The 13,651-nt window shown below is 41.1% G+C and overlaps 1 protein-coding gene across 9 annotated transcripts in view; it reads right to left on the bottom strand.

Moving 5' to 3' along the window:
• ERC1 (ELKS/RAB6-interacting/CAST family member 1) overlaps positions 1-13,651 on the bottom strand; it is a 267,450-nt gene that overhangs the window by 178,897 nt on the left and 74,902 nt on the right. For 6 of the 9 annotated variants that reach the window (XM_019961732.2, XM_070788687.1, XM_019961735.2 and 3 more), the window contains exons 5-7: positions 12,819-12,974; positions 11,517-11,600; positions 7,710-7,877 (exon numbers count right to left, since the gene is read on the bottom strand). In XM_019961732.2, the coding sequence (XP_019817291.2) occupies positions 7,710-7,877; positions 11,517-11,600; positions 12,819-12,974 (408 nt within the window). The remainder of the gene's footprint in view (positions 1-7,709; positions 7,878-11,516; positions 11,601-12,818; positions 12,975-13,651) is intronic. The other 3 variants (XM_070788689.1, XM_070788688.1, XM_019961734.2) reach the window with 1 other exon arrangement.

Raw genomic sequence — 13,651 nt, 5'->3', positions numbered from 1 at the left:
TCCAACTCGATCCCTGGGCTGGGGAGATCCCCAAGAAGGGCATGGCAAGCCACCCCAGTATTCTTGCCTGGAGAATCCCCATAGACAGTGAACCCTGGCGGGCTACAGTTCATGGGGGTTGCAAACAGTTGGACATGACTTAATGACTAAACAATAACAACTGAAAAGAATGGAATGTAATTCCTTCCCAATAGATGTGCACTGTTGCCCAAGTAATATTTTTATAGCAAGCTTACATTAGAATTCAAATAACGGGGCTTCCCTGATAGCTCAGTTGGTAAAGATCTGCCTGCAATGCAGGAGATCCTGGTTCAATTCCTGGGTTGAGAAGATCCACTGGAGAAGGGAAAAAGCTATCCACTCCAGTATTCTGGCCTGGAGAACCAATCCATGGGGGTCGCAAAGAGCCGGACAGGACTGAGCAACTTTCACTTTCTGGAGAAGGGAAGGGGTACATACCACTCTGAATGTAATCATGACTACTTAGAATTAAACTCTAAAATTTTGTGAGTTCTTCCATAATGAAATAAAAATTTTACATCAGTTAAATTACGATGGTATCAAGATAAATAGATCCAAATAAACGGGACAAGATAGAGAATTGTTAAAAATGGGCCGAGCTTTGCTACTTCTATAAAAGCAGGTATGATCTATCATGTTTCTCAAATTTTACATGCATTAGAATCCTTCAGAAGATTTGAACAGAATGCCAGGACAAGCCATCAGAGTTTCTAATCCAGCAAGGTTGGGGCTCAAGGATCAGTATTTCTAACAAGTTCCCAAGTGATACCACACTGCTTTAGAAAATTTAAAATTAGAAAGAAAACTGTAACTGCCACCAAACTTGACACTTGCTGAATCAAATACTACAATCCACCTGCAGCTGACAATATTATCACACACTCAGAGATCTGTGAGGCCAAGCAAGTCTACCACCAGCTCCTCTGACTAGACAGCCCAAGTTTGCTGTCCAAGTACCAGCACATCCGGAAATAACAGCATTATAACTATAGTATCAGTAATATATCAAAACTATATCATATCAAAACACTAAGGAGGGAGGTTCAAGATGGAGGGGACATATGTTTACCTATGGCTGATTCATGCTGATGTATGGCAGAAAACCAACACCAGATTGTAAAGCAACTGTCCTTCAATTAAAAATAAATTAAATAAATAACTGCTACTGCTAAGTCACTTCAGTCGTGTCCGACTCGGCGCGACCCCATAGACGGCAGCCCACCAGGCCTCCCCATCCCTGGGATTCTCCAGGCAAGAACACTGGAGTGGGTTGCCATTTCCTTCTCCAATGCATGCAAGTGAAAAGTGAAAGTGAAGTCGCTCAGTCGTGTCTGACTCTTAGCGACCCCGTGGACTGCAGCCCACCAGGCTCCTCCATCCATGGGATTTTCCAGGCAAGAGTACTGGAGTGGGGTGCCATTGCCTTCTGCGAAATAAATAACTAGTATTAGCAAAAAAAAAAAAAAGAGCATAAAGAAGGCTGAACATCCAAGAATTGATGTTTTCCAATTGTGGTGCTACAGAAGACTCTTGAGAGTCCCTTGGACAGCAAGATCAAACCAGTCAATCCTAAGGGAAATCAACCCTGAATACTCATTGGAAGGACTAATGCTGAAGCTGAAGCTCCAATACTTTGGCCACCTGATATGAACAGCCAACTCACTGGCGAAGATTCTGATGCTAGAAAAGACGCTGGGCAAGACTGAAGGCAAAAGGAGAAGAGTGTGGCAGAGGATGAGATGGTTGGATGACACCACCGATTCAATGGACACAAACCTGGGTGAACTCCGGGAGATAGTGAGGGACAGGGAGGCCTGGTGTGCTGCAGTTCATGGGGTCACTAAGAGTCAGACATGATTTAGCAACTGAACAACAAAGCAAAAACCTCCCCCACCCAAAACTAACATTATATAAAAATAACATGGTCTCTGAGTACCAATACTGTGTGTGTAGTAGCATTTACTGCTCAATAGATACTGAGGAAAATTTCCTAGGAAACTAGTCTCATTTGAAACTGCTATAGATAAGCCATCATGTACTTACAAATAATCTTAAACTATGCTAGAGAGGAAAAACGTATAAATGAAAAGATTTCACTCTGCTCATCTCTATTTCAACCACTTCAATGCCACCAGGGTCGCCAAGCCGAATACTGGGGAGCCATCTTTTCAGGTCTGATAATTCTTCACCACAAGTTCCACTGTCCCCTCAATAAACACTCCCTTATCTGTAACTTTCCTCTGGTTTAATAAATGATACATGGCAAGCTTTCTTATATTCTGCAAAGACTCACCTAAGAACTGTCAAACTCTGAAAATCTTATTTCTGAAACTCAGCTCTTTCTTTTATGCCTGCTAAGCCTATTCTTTGTTCATAGCATAACCTCTGACCCATCACCCTTTTTGTTATCCACCTCCCTTGTAGTTTTATTTCTCTCCCAGCCTGAGCAATCATTTCAAATACAGCCTCACATCATTTTGTTTTGTTTTGTTTTGTTGCAGTCATGTTTACTGCACAAACCTTTACTTCTAAATTAACCAGTTTACTTCATTCTACCCTCACACTTCTGAACCTTCTTGCATGTGGTCAGGTATGTGCTTGCCAACCACACATAGAGTATTATCGAAAGCCCTCAGAATTCTGAGGACAGTAACTGTGAGACCTCAGAGAGCTGCTGCTTTGCGGAAAGCACCTAGATGCCCTGCTGCGTTTTTGCATCAGACCCCTGACTCTGCTAAGTGACCTGGAGGCGGGCCTGTGCTAACCACTCACTAAAGCCTGCGTGCTGTTCTGATGGAATGTCAGGTATGAGACCCACAGGAACTGGTGACTGAAAAAGGTAATGAGTGAAAAACTCTTGTTATAGATACACAAACTTTTGGTGTTACTGCAGTGGGAAATGCCGGCTTTGATATTCAAAATAGTTTATATCCCAAAGATTAGGCACAAACTACCCGCGCCCACATACACCCTAATCACTAAATGATCTTTTCAAGTCAAGTCACCTGTGTACACTTTTTCTTGGTCTGCTTTTTCATGCAACGCAGAATTTAAATGTGCTAGTCTGGAGATCTAAGATAAAAAATACCACAAAAACCACTTTGCTACTACTAGATTAATCGCTCTGAATTCTACACTGATCTTTTGGTTTGAACTAAATTCATAGTGTAATTTTGCGTGAGGTCCATATTTCACAAACCACACACACACACAAAAAGCATATTCAGGGAAACCCCTCAGAGATTAGCAGGATACACAGTCATCACCCTAACACCATTCTTGGCAGGGGGAATAATGCCTTGTTTATTCATGTCCGCTGGGCTGGAGGAACAGCATCTCTCCAGCTTGCCAAGCATCAAGGTCTGTGGCAAGCAGGTTATGCCAACTTCAACATAAGTAGGAGGCTTTTCCTCTGCAGGATTTTCCCTACCAATGGACGTGAACAGAAAAATGGCTACCCTGCTGTTCCTGTCTTTTACTTCATCAATATCAACCCATCTTAGCCTTCTTCTGTTTTATATCAATAAATAGATTTACCTAAGAGCACAGTAGTATTTGCATGGAAACAATGGTGTATTTCCTGTAATTCCTCTCTTGGAGTTACAGGACTCACTCTGCTTCCAACTCTCTGACCACGCCTTTTCAATGTTCTTCACTGGTGCGTGATAAGTCACTTCAGTGGTGTCTGACTCTTTGCAACCCCATGGACTGTAGTCCACCAGGCTCCTCTGCTCATGGGATTCTCCAGGCAAGAGTACTGAAGTGGGTTGCCATGCGCTTCTCCAGGGGATCTTCCCAACCCAGGGATTGAACACAGGTCTCCTACGTTAAGCCAGGTCCTACATTAACAGGTGAGTTCTTTACCACTAGCGCCACCTGGGAAGGCTGTTCTTCACTGGACCCTCTGTCATTTCCCTCTATGTCTCACTCCCTACAACTTCCTCTGGAGAAACCACTTCATTCTTGAGGCTTTAGCCACCATCCCCCTAACAACAGCGCCCACATATTTATTCCCGGTCCCAACCAGTTTTAAAAACCTGAGATTCTAACAAAAGTTTCTGCTTAAATCAGATATACCACTGAATATTCTGTTTAGAATGAGTTTGTTTTTTTTTTTTTAAGAATCTTTGCTTTTAAAGGACCTTTAAAAGTGGCCAAACATTAATGCAGATTAAATCTGAGTGATGTCTATTATGTTATTTTCTGCATTTTTCCTGTATTTGACAGTATTTTGTAAGGTTTTTAAAAATTAAATAAACTACTCCTAATTATAAGACTACAAAAAAAGCAAAGCCCACACTAAGTGACCTGCCCAAGATCACAGCATAACCTCCCGTCACCACTTCTCCCACTGTCTCCGCCTAGAAAGAAGGATGAACGAAGGGCACTGGGCCAGGAGACCAATACCGCACACAAGCAGACCTTTTAAGAAGGCTGTTCCAACAAACTCAGTGAGTTCGTTTGACACCCCATCCCAATGAAAAGCTGAAGAGCTCAGAGAAACTTCAAGAAGACCACAGGCAGAGATGTGTCATTCCAGTTTATTTGTACAAGGGTAGGAGGGGGTGCAAATGTATGGTCTAAAAAAAACCAATGGCAATATTTTAACCCAGTGATATTTAATATTAATCTCCAAATTCAGATGAGCACATCATAATTAAAAAACTATTCTAGCCACATTTAACGTCTATTTCAACCTTAAAAAGTTGGCATTATTATTAATTTCATGGACCGATGAAAAAATGGAAGAGGAAAGAGGTAAAATAACTCATCCAAGGCCACATAACTAATAAATGCAGGATGCTGTGTTTCAAACGGAGGTTTGACTTCAAAGCCCAGGCTTTTGACCACAATGTTGCTAAATCCAGACCAGCTCTGTGGAGGTTAACAGATCAACAGTGGTGTTCACAAAACAGGAACAATTCCATGGGTGTCATTAATACACACTACCCCCAAAGACCTCAATCCCTGGCTTAATTTAGTGATTTGAGAGCCAGATGAAAGTCCAGGATAGCTTCAGAGAGGAAGACAAGATCAATTAAGAGCAAGAGAAATATTAGTAATTACAGAAATAGATGAGAACTTTTCAACAGTTGGTTCAAACTGACTTTTAGGGGATGCAACAGGAGAAACCTGCTTTGGAAAAAGTGACCCTTGTCAAGTGTCATCAGAGTAATTTACGAAAAAAAGCAAATCCTAATAAACAGGCATATAACACTCATAAAATCACCCCAATTCAAAAGGAAGCTAGCTTTCCTACTGTTATTGTTCAGAATGAGACACTTACATTTGAGCAGTTGTCCTGATAACTTACGGGGGTAAATTGCTGAAACTCAGTTACTCCCACAATGGCTAAAAGCAAATATAAAAACCATCCAAGAATGACCACAAATACAGTCTTTGTTCTCTATGGTACAAGAAGCCAATCACAAGCCCATGTGTGTGAGACCCAGTTAATGAGAACATTATTTGAGAGGGGTACAAAGAGAAGGATGAATTGCCAAGGGGGAGAAGTCATCTATTAGACTGTGACAAGCTTTTAAGTGTTTGCATCATCACTAACCAACTGCCTGGGACTCGGGTTCGCACACCTGCCACCTCCATCCAAAGCTATCACAGCAGCAGGCCTGGAAGCAGGCTCACTTCTAAAGCGAGGGTGCCCTCTTCTGACTCTTTCACAGTACTGCATGCAACCAGGTACTAATGTGAAAAACTCTTTAATAAAGCTCTAAGTTAATAAATTTGCAGGTTACATTTTCCAGGTAGTTCTGCATCTGCAATTCCATGAGTAAACCTTAATTTTGCTTGATAAAATAGTGAACAGCAGAACTTCCACATAAAGTTTTGCCAATGAAAAGTGACCACGTTCTCTCACTGTTTTCGCAGTTTACACACATTAGCTGACAGTATTATAAGAACTACGATGATGTCGATAGCTGATGTGTGAAGACTTTACTATGCGACAGGCACCAGACGTGAATAAACTGGCTTAATGCTAACAACCTAACAAGGCCGGCACTCCTCTTCACCTTACAGATGTGAAAAGAGGCTCAAAGAACTTGAGCAACAGGTCAGAATCTGCACCTGCTGGCCGGTGGTCAAACTTGGTAACGCTGATGCCAGAGCTGCATTCATACCCAAAACATGCTTCTGAGGTAGGAAGCTGATGCCATGATTAAACGAAACACGATCAAAATAGAAAAGGCCTAAGTAAGCTGTAAGGAAAATTATAAACATACCATCTTAAACTGCTCATTTTCAACAAAATCCCACAGTATAAAAATAATATAGTATGTGAAATATTTGGGTCATTTTTCTCTTCCTCCTCACTTGAAGACACTGAATTTCTGAGTCTGTGATGTTTTTCTGCATTCTTTTTACTACCCATTTCTTTTTCTCATTAAACTATACCTTTGTTAATTATCCAGTTCTTTAAAACAAAACCTTAATCCATATTACATGCCTTTTCTTCTGTAAAGCAGAATTGCAAGGAGATCAAACCAGTCAATCCTAAAGGTAATCAGTCCTGAATATTCCTTGGAAGGATTGATGCTGAAGCTGAAACTCCAATACTTTGGTCACCTGATGCGAAGAATTGACTCATTGGAAAAGACCATGATGCTGGGAAAGACTGATGGCAGCAGGAGAAGGGGGCATCAGAGGATAAGATGGTTGGATGGCATCACTGACTCGATGGACATGAGTTTGAGTGAGCTCTGGGAGTTGGTGATGGACAGGGAGGCCTGGAGTGCTACAGTCCACGGGTTGGCAAAGAGTAGGACATGACTGAGTAACTGAACTGAAAGCAGAACTGCTTACCTACTCCTACCTAAATTCTCTACGTCATTGAGCTCTTTAGAAGATATTTTCCTTTAGACAGTAAATCCGAACAGCATCATCATTGCAAATATGACAGATTCTCATCTGTATGAAATTATTGGGTATGTTCTTATCTAAATCTAGGCTGACAGCCTAGGTCATCTTCTAAGATTTCTAAAAATGATAACCCTATTTTCAAACAGGACGTGAAGGCACACATCTAATAATCTGTTCAAAACGAGATGAATCTTGAACATTTTTGTATTCCACAGTTTGCGTACTTAAAGCTATTCATAGTACCAAAAATTAAGGACACTTAATAACCCAACACAGGCTGCCCAAGCTCATGGTCATTCATGACTGCAAGATTTACCATGGGTGAGAACAAACATTTTTACAACTATCTTTTCATTTCTTAATGTGTGCATGCTCAGTCAGGTTTGATTCTTTCTGACCCCATGGACTACAGCCCGCCAATCTCCTCTCTGTCCTTGGAATTCTCCACGCAAGAATATTAGAGTGTGTTGCCATTCCCTTATCCAGGGAAGCTTCCCAACCCAAGGATCAAACCTGCGTCTCCTGTTTCCAGCATTGGCAAGCAGGTTCTTTACCACAGAGTCACCTGGGAAGTCCTAAAGTATATTTAGAAACATCAAAAATATATGTAAACTGCACTGGTTTTAATTTGTTAGATCCAAGAATGACAGAAACAAGATGATTATAGTCTAGTACAATAACTGATCGCACTGCTATAGAATCTCTCACAACAGTATCCACAGCTCCCATATCTCAACACAAAAAGTGCACACGTAACACAAGTGCCAACGTGCCCAGGAACGGTATCCCTGCAGACCCTAGCACGCCTCTACCTCGGTCTGCAGGATGGCAGCCCTCTGCTCCTTAGCCGTCAAGGACTCCTTGAGCACTTCGATGTGTTGTTTGCTGTCTGAGAACTGGTTGGTGAGGGTTTCCAGCTTTGTCTGCAGGGCTAGTAGTTCCGTGTCCTTTCTGGACAGCTCCTGCTTCACCTGACCAATCTAGAGAAGAAAAATAAAACAGTGTAAGGAAAAAAGAAATAAAACCAAGAACCTCTAATCTGGATCTCAGACAGATCCAGGTCGAGATATGCAGCATTAATTTTAGGACAGGGCACAATTCATCTTTTTGCATCATCTAATCTTAGATGACCACCCCCCCCCCCCAAAAAAATCAAAGCTTATTCAACTAATAGGAAAATTCCCAGCTTTCATTTACTGTCTTCTAAACTTTTTGAAATCCTTTAGAAAAGGAATGGATGACGAAAAATCCCAGGTCACTTAGATAATGATGATTAGATAACAGTAAACATCTGATCATGACTAAAACAGTTTTCATTTTATTAAGTCATAATAAACTTCAAATCATAATAAACTTCAAATCATAATTAAAGCAGGATTAGTGTAGATGTAGTACAGAGAGAAAAAAGAAACTTCCTAGCATGGCTATTTAAACTCAAAAGCTGCTATTGCAGTTCTTTTTTCTTTTCATTCTGAAATGAAAGTTTACATGAAGTCTCTGTCTCAAAAAGCCACTTTTAGAGTTACAAAGCATTATAAATGTGCTTTAAAAAAAAAAATCGTATCATTTTGAGGAGTTAGGGATACTGACCTAAAAAAAAGACTCCACCTACAAAGTTGTATCACCTACAACATGTCGTATCAACTAAATGGATAAAAGTACATAACCTAAATAAAGAATGCATAAAATCTCATTCTGTTAAGAGTCTGTATGTGTAATTTGAAGTTGAATTACTCTGACAGAGTAATCCATAAATCAACAGGTGCCACTCACCCCCCTCCCACAAATTTTTCTCCTCTTGACATGTCTGTTGCTTAGTTGCTAAGTTCTGTCCAACTCCTTGCGACCCCGTGGACTGTAGCCTGCCAGGCTCCTCTGTCCATGAGATTCTCCAAGCAAGAATACTGGAGTGTGGATTGCCACTTCCTCCTCCAGGGGATCTTCCTGACCCAGGGACCAAATTTGTGTCTACAGCACTGGCAGGCAGCTTCTCTAATACCAAGCCACCAGGAAAGCCCAAAGATTTGATTAACTGACAGAACAGTGAACAATTTTGCTTTTTTTTGGCTGTGCTGCATGGCACGTGGGATCTCAACTCCCTGACCAGAAACTCAACTTGTGCTCTGTCCACTGGAAGTCAGAGTCTCACCACTGAACCACCAGAGAAGTCCCATCTGGACTTAGAAAACATTTCAATTCAAACATCTCCTTTACATTCTACTGTGTTTCTAAGAATTTTTAGTCTTTTATTCTAAATGTAAGCTAACGTAACAGTAATGACATCTGCTTTTACATTATGTTTACTGCCTGGGGCAAGGCATTCATGCACTAAAATACAGACTAATTACTGGAAGTATAAACTTGGTAAGAAGTCAGTAATCACAGTATCACTGAGGAAACAAAAAACGTTTTTTTTCAAGTTGAATGTATCTAAACTATTTTGGCTGCGATAATCTTAGGCACTAGGGCCAAAGCGTTTGAGAACAATTTCCCATGAGAAAGTATGAAATAAATTTTACTGTAATTAAAATTAGACTTTTTTAAGGGGCACTAAAAATAAATTTCTAATTTACTCTTCTGTTTCAGCAGGAAGTCAAGCATTTTCCTCATATGCATGAAATCTCTATTTATAAATCTAATTATTCATTCATTCAACAAGTATTCCTGTGAGCTCACTGAATGCAAAGTACTGGCTGATACTACTGACATCAGAGGAAGATCATTGCCAACAGCAGCTGTCTCCACCCTGAAATACAGAAAGGTGCCCAGGAGTCACCACGTACTGGTGGTGTGGCATCATTTCACGATACCCCTTTACCAATAAAACACACACAGGGTGTTATCCCATCCCTAACAAACAGAAGGCATGAAAAACGCACTTGTTGTATGAATGAATATACACGAGGAACGTTCCCACCTCATCAACTAAAGAACCTATGGCTTAATCCCAATACAAAAAAAAAAAAAAAAATTGGATAACAACAACAAAAAGAACCCATGGCTTATAGATGACTCAAATTTCCAGCTATCTCTGACCATGTGATCAAAAGTAAACATAAAATTTCAGTTTCCTCATCTGCATTATTAAATAATCCTCAAATAATACTATACTGACCATAAAGACTGAGAAAGAGAAGAAAACATTCTAAACAGAAGAGTTTGGAAGCACAAAATTTGCCTAGAAGTTAAGAGCATACAATGTTACGTGGCAGCCCGGATGGGAGGAGGAGCTGGGGGAGAACGGATAAGGTATACCTATGACTGAGTCCCTTGCTGTTCACCTGAAACCGTCCCAACAGTATTCACTGGCTATCCATCAATATACAATAAGAAGTTAAAAAAAAAAGCAAAGTTAGGAGTACAAGGCTTTGCAGTCAATCCCAAGTAAGGATAAATGTGTCCTCTACAATAATTTCCTCTCTAAGCCTTGGTTTCCTGATCAGTAAGATGGGGAGAAAGCAAACCTGTGCCACTATATCGTGTACAGGTTAAACAAACAAGAAAAAAATGTATGGGATGTTTAGCCTCTTGTTTGACACAAAAAGATATTAATAATAATAGCTGAGGGAAAAAAAAGTTATAGATCAACTTTTCCTCTGGACAATTCATGGTTACCACAAACCAAATTGGACCCTTTTAGACAAAATATCTCACTTTTCTATCTACACTACAAAGGGGTCAATAAATAAATAGCGAACACACCAAATTAGCACAAGTTTTTGTTTTTTTTAAATGCTGCATTCCAGTCTTATCCCACCATTATTTTCAGATGCATTTTTCCCCTGACACTTGTGAGACAAACGTGTGCCCGACTAGCTCAGGGCAGAGGCGTGCAGGCCCTACTGGCACAGGTCCTGGCACTCGAGGGCTTGTGTAAAATCAAACTGCCTCTCACTAGCTGAGTATCCTGAGCACCCCTGTGTGCCCTCAGTTTCTTCATCTATAGACTGGGTTGATAATATATCTATCTATATCTAACTTAGTAGGTTACAAAATGCTTATAGTAAGTACCCAAGTGTTAGCTATTTTTTTAATAATCATTTTATCACAGTTTGAAGTGGAATTCCAACTTCTCTAGACAGGAGATGGAACTAGATTTGGAGACTAATTTACTAGATAATTATAAATTAAGCTAACCACTTCCTAGACATCTGTTCCACAGAAAAGTAAAATGTGTTGCAAAAATCACCTATCGGGGACTTAAGAGGTGATGTCTATCTAGCAGGGTAAAGCACTTCACTCAAGAAGCGAGATTCAAACAAACCCTGGGTCGTGGACCTAGAACATCTGCACAGTCTTTGTACCTAAGAAGAGAAAGAGACTGTCCACATACATCAGGTGTCTGGTGACAGGAAAGGAGCCGAGGGGAAAAAACAAGCTTTGAAGAGCCATCCACGCAGTGACAGAGCAACGATGGAGAACCAAGGACAGGCCCTCCGGAGTGCGCATGGCTCACGGCACACAGAGGGGGAAGAGGAGTCGGTTAAAGAGCAGCGCGGGCTGGTTAGTGCAGCGCCGGGCAGAAATGCCAACCACAGAGGGAGGGGGAGCACCCAGAGCCAGCCGCAGGTCCCGCCGCGGGACCACGGCACGCAAAGGGTAGATCTTACGGCAAAGACCTCGGCCTGCAGACCAGCCGCTCTCTTTTTCAGCTCCTCCCCTTGGGCCTCTTTGGAACTTAGCTCCTCCTTCAGTTGCTCTACCTGTCACGACATTGTTATTCCTTTTCACTCAGGTGTCAACTTGGGTCGTCGTCTTACCTGCTTTTGAGCCAGAGCAGGAACTGGAAACAACAATAACTCATAGAACACAATCAGATTGGTTCCCCTAATTCCCTCTTCAAAGGACCCCTGGATGGGTTTGCTCTTTTCACAGGGCATTTTTCAGGGACTGGAATGTGCTAACTGGCAAACGGGCAGCAAAGACAATATTTTATTTTTTTCTCAAGTGAGAGAGACAAATCAAGCTAACAGAAATTTGGATGTGTGGATTTTTCAGTTCTGGAAGTTACATGAAACTAACTGGCTGTGGTCACACATAACGGATTCTTAAGATAAAAGAGGAATATTCTACAGGTATGGGGATCACAGCAAGAAGCCAGAAACTGTACCATTAGAGGAACAGTTTCCACTTCTGAGAAACTGGGGAATTGACACAATTGGGATATTGGGGGGAGGGCGTGTTGGGGGGATACTTATTTTCTAGCTAATATTTTATAACTGAAATTATGATCTTTAATTAAAACACCACAAACCTGATAAACTGATAACGGTAATAAACTAAATCCTCCAACTTGCCTAAAATAGTTGAGAAAATCAAACTAAGTGCCTTTGGATCTAAGGAAGGAATACTGTGACGGAGGTTATAATGCAGACTGCCGTGTCTCAGCCTTCCTTACTGTACATACAGCCAAGTGCATGCGGGAAACAATAAACCTGATATGCACGGCTCTTCCCCAAGGGGGAGCGCAGAGGACTTTCCTTTAAGGACTGTGTTTGAAGGGAAGATGTGATTTTATTTAAGCCATTTCAGGGGGGGGAAAGAGGGATGGGTTCAGCCTTTTGGTGTTCTGACTTTTAAACTGTTTCACAAGAGAATGTGATCTTTCATACAGGGAGAAAAACTCATCTGGATGTAATTCTGCTTGCCTCAGAAATACTGACAGACATGAAGTGCTAAACCATGATAATACACACCTAGCCTCACACAAGTAATTTTAAGTGAAATTTGAAATATCCATACAACATCAGTAATTCTGACGTTAATACTGGGAAAGTTTTATCTGAAAGAATTACGTTTCAAGTATTCTTCCCTAAAGCCTGATAAAGTAGTGTGAGGTCCATCATCACTAAAGAGGCAGGAATACACGTCAGTTTTTCAACCCCCTCCCCCTTTAAAAATCAGGTATCTCACACCATTACCTTGTTCTTCATAAATTTAGAATGGCTCCGGTACACCTCCATTTGCTTCATCTCCTCCTCTCGCTCTTCAGTACTCAAAGCCCCGTTGGATTTCAGCATCTGGATCTCCTCTTCCAAGTCTCGGAGCCCACGCTCCATAGAGGAGATTTTGGAATCCTGAGGGCAACACAAGATTGAGACATTAACGTCTTCGCGAAAAATCAGCGAGGGTGAACAAGCCGGTCTTTACAGTGTGAAATTTAATCAAGATCAACATATACGTAGAAAAGCTACAAGAGGTGCCCTCCTTCTGAAGTCTATCCTTCCTGGACATAGTATGTTTTTTCTTGAATTCCTTCCTCTGTGCCCTTCTGATTAAAGCTAACAGTATTAATGAAAGAGGCAGAAGCAATGGACAACTGGTTGGAAGTTTCTGAGCACTTTATGGTCAACAAACTTGTAGTGAAAACATCTGTGATATTAACAGAAAAACCTTTCCAGGTTGTAATACTTTACCATTTTACCTGGAAACCTGAAAAGGTTTATCTCTGCTCCCAGTGGAGTAGGGAGAAGAGTAAGAAGGTTTTGAAGACTTACAGTAATGTGTCCATCTACAATCACAAACCTCTGATAACATCCCACTGCAGAAAAGCAAAGGGATGAACTGTTAATTACATCAACAGCTGCAGTTTACCCTACGGTGGTCCTGTCTTATCCCGTTTTGCTTTCTGTGGTTTGGCTTTCCATGGTTTCAGTTACCCGAGATCAACTGTGGTCTGAAAGTACCAAATGGAAAATTCCAGAAAGAAGTGATTCATTAGTTTTAAATTGCACACTGCTGTTCTGATCAACAT

Source organism: Bos indicus, chromosome 5 (assembly GCF_029378745.1).
Source record: "Bos indicus isolate NIAB-ARS_2022 breed Sahiwal x Tharparkar chromosome 5, NIAB-ARS_B.indTharparkar_mat_pri_1.0, whole genome shotgun sequence".
Taxonomy (NCBI): Eukaryota; Metazoa; Chordata; class Mammalia; order Artiodactyla; family Bovidae; genus Bos; species Bos indicus.
The sequence above is the reverse complement of the archived record's forward strand: the minus strand, read 5'-3'. Positions and strand labels throughout refer to the sequence as shown.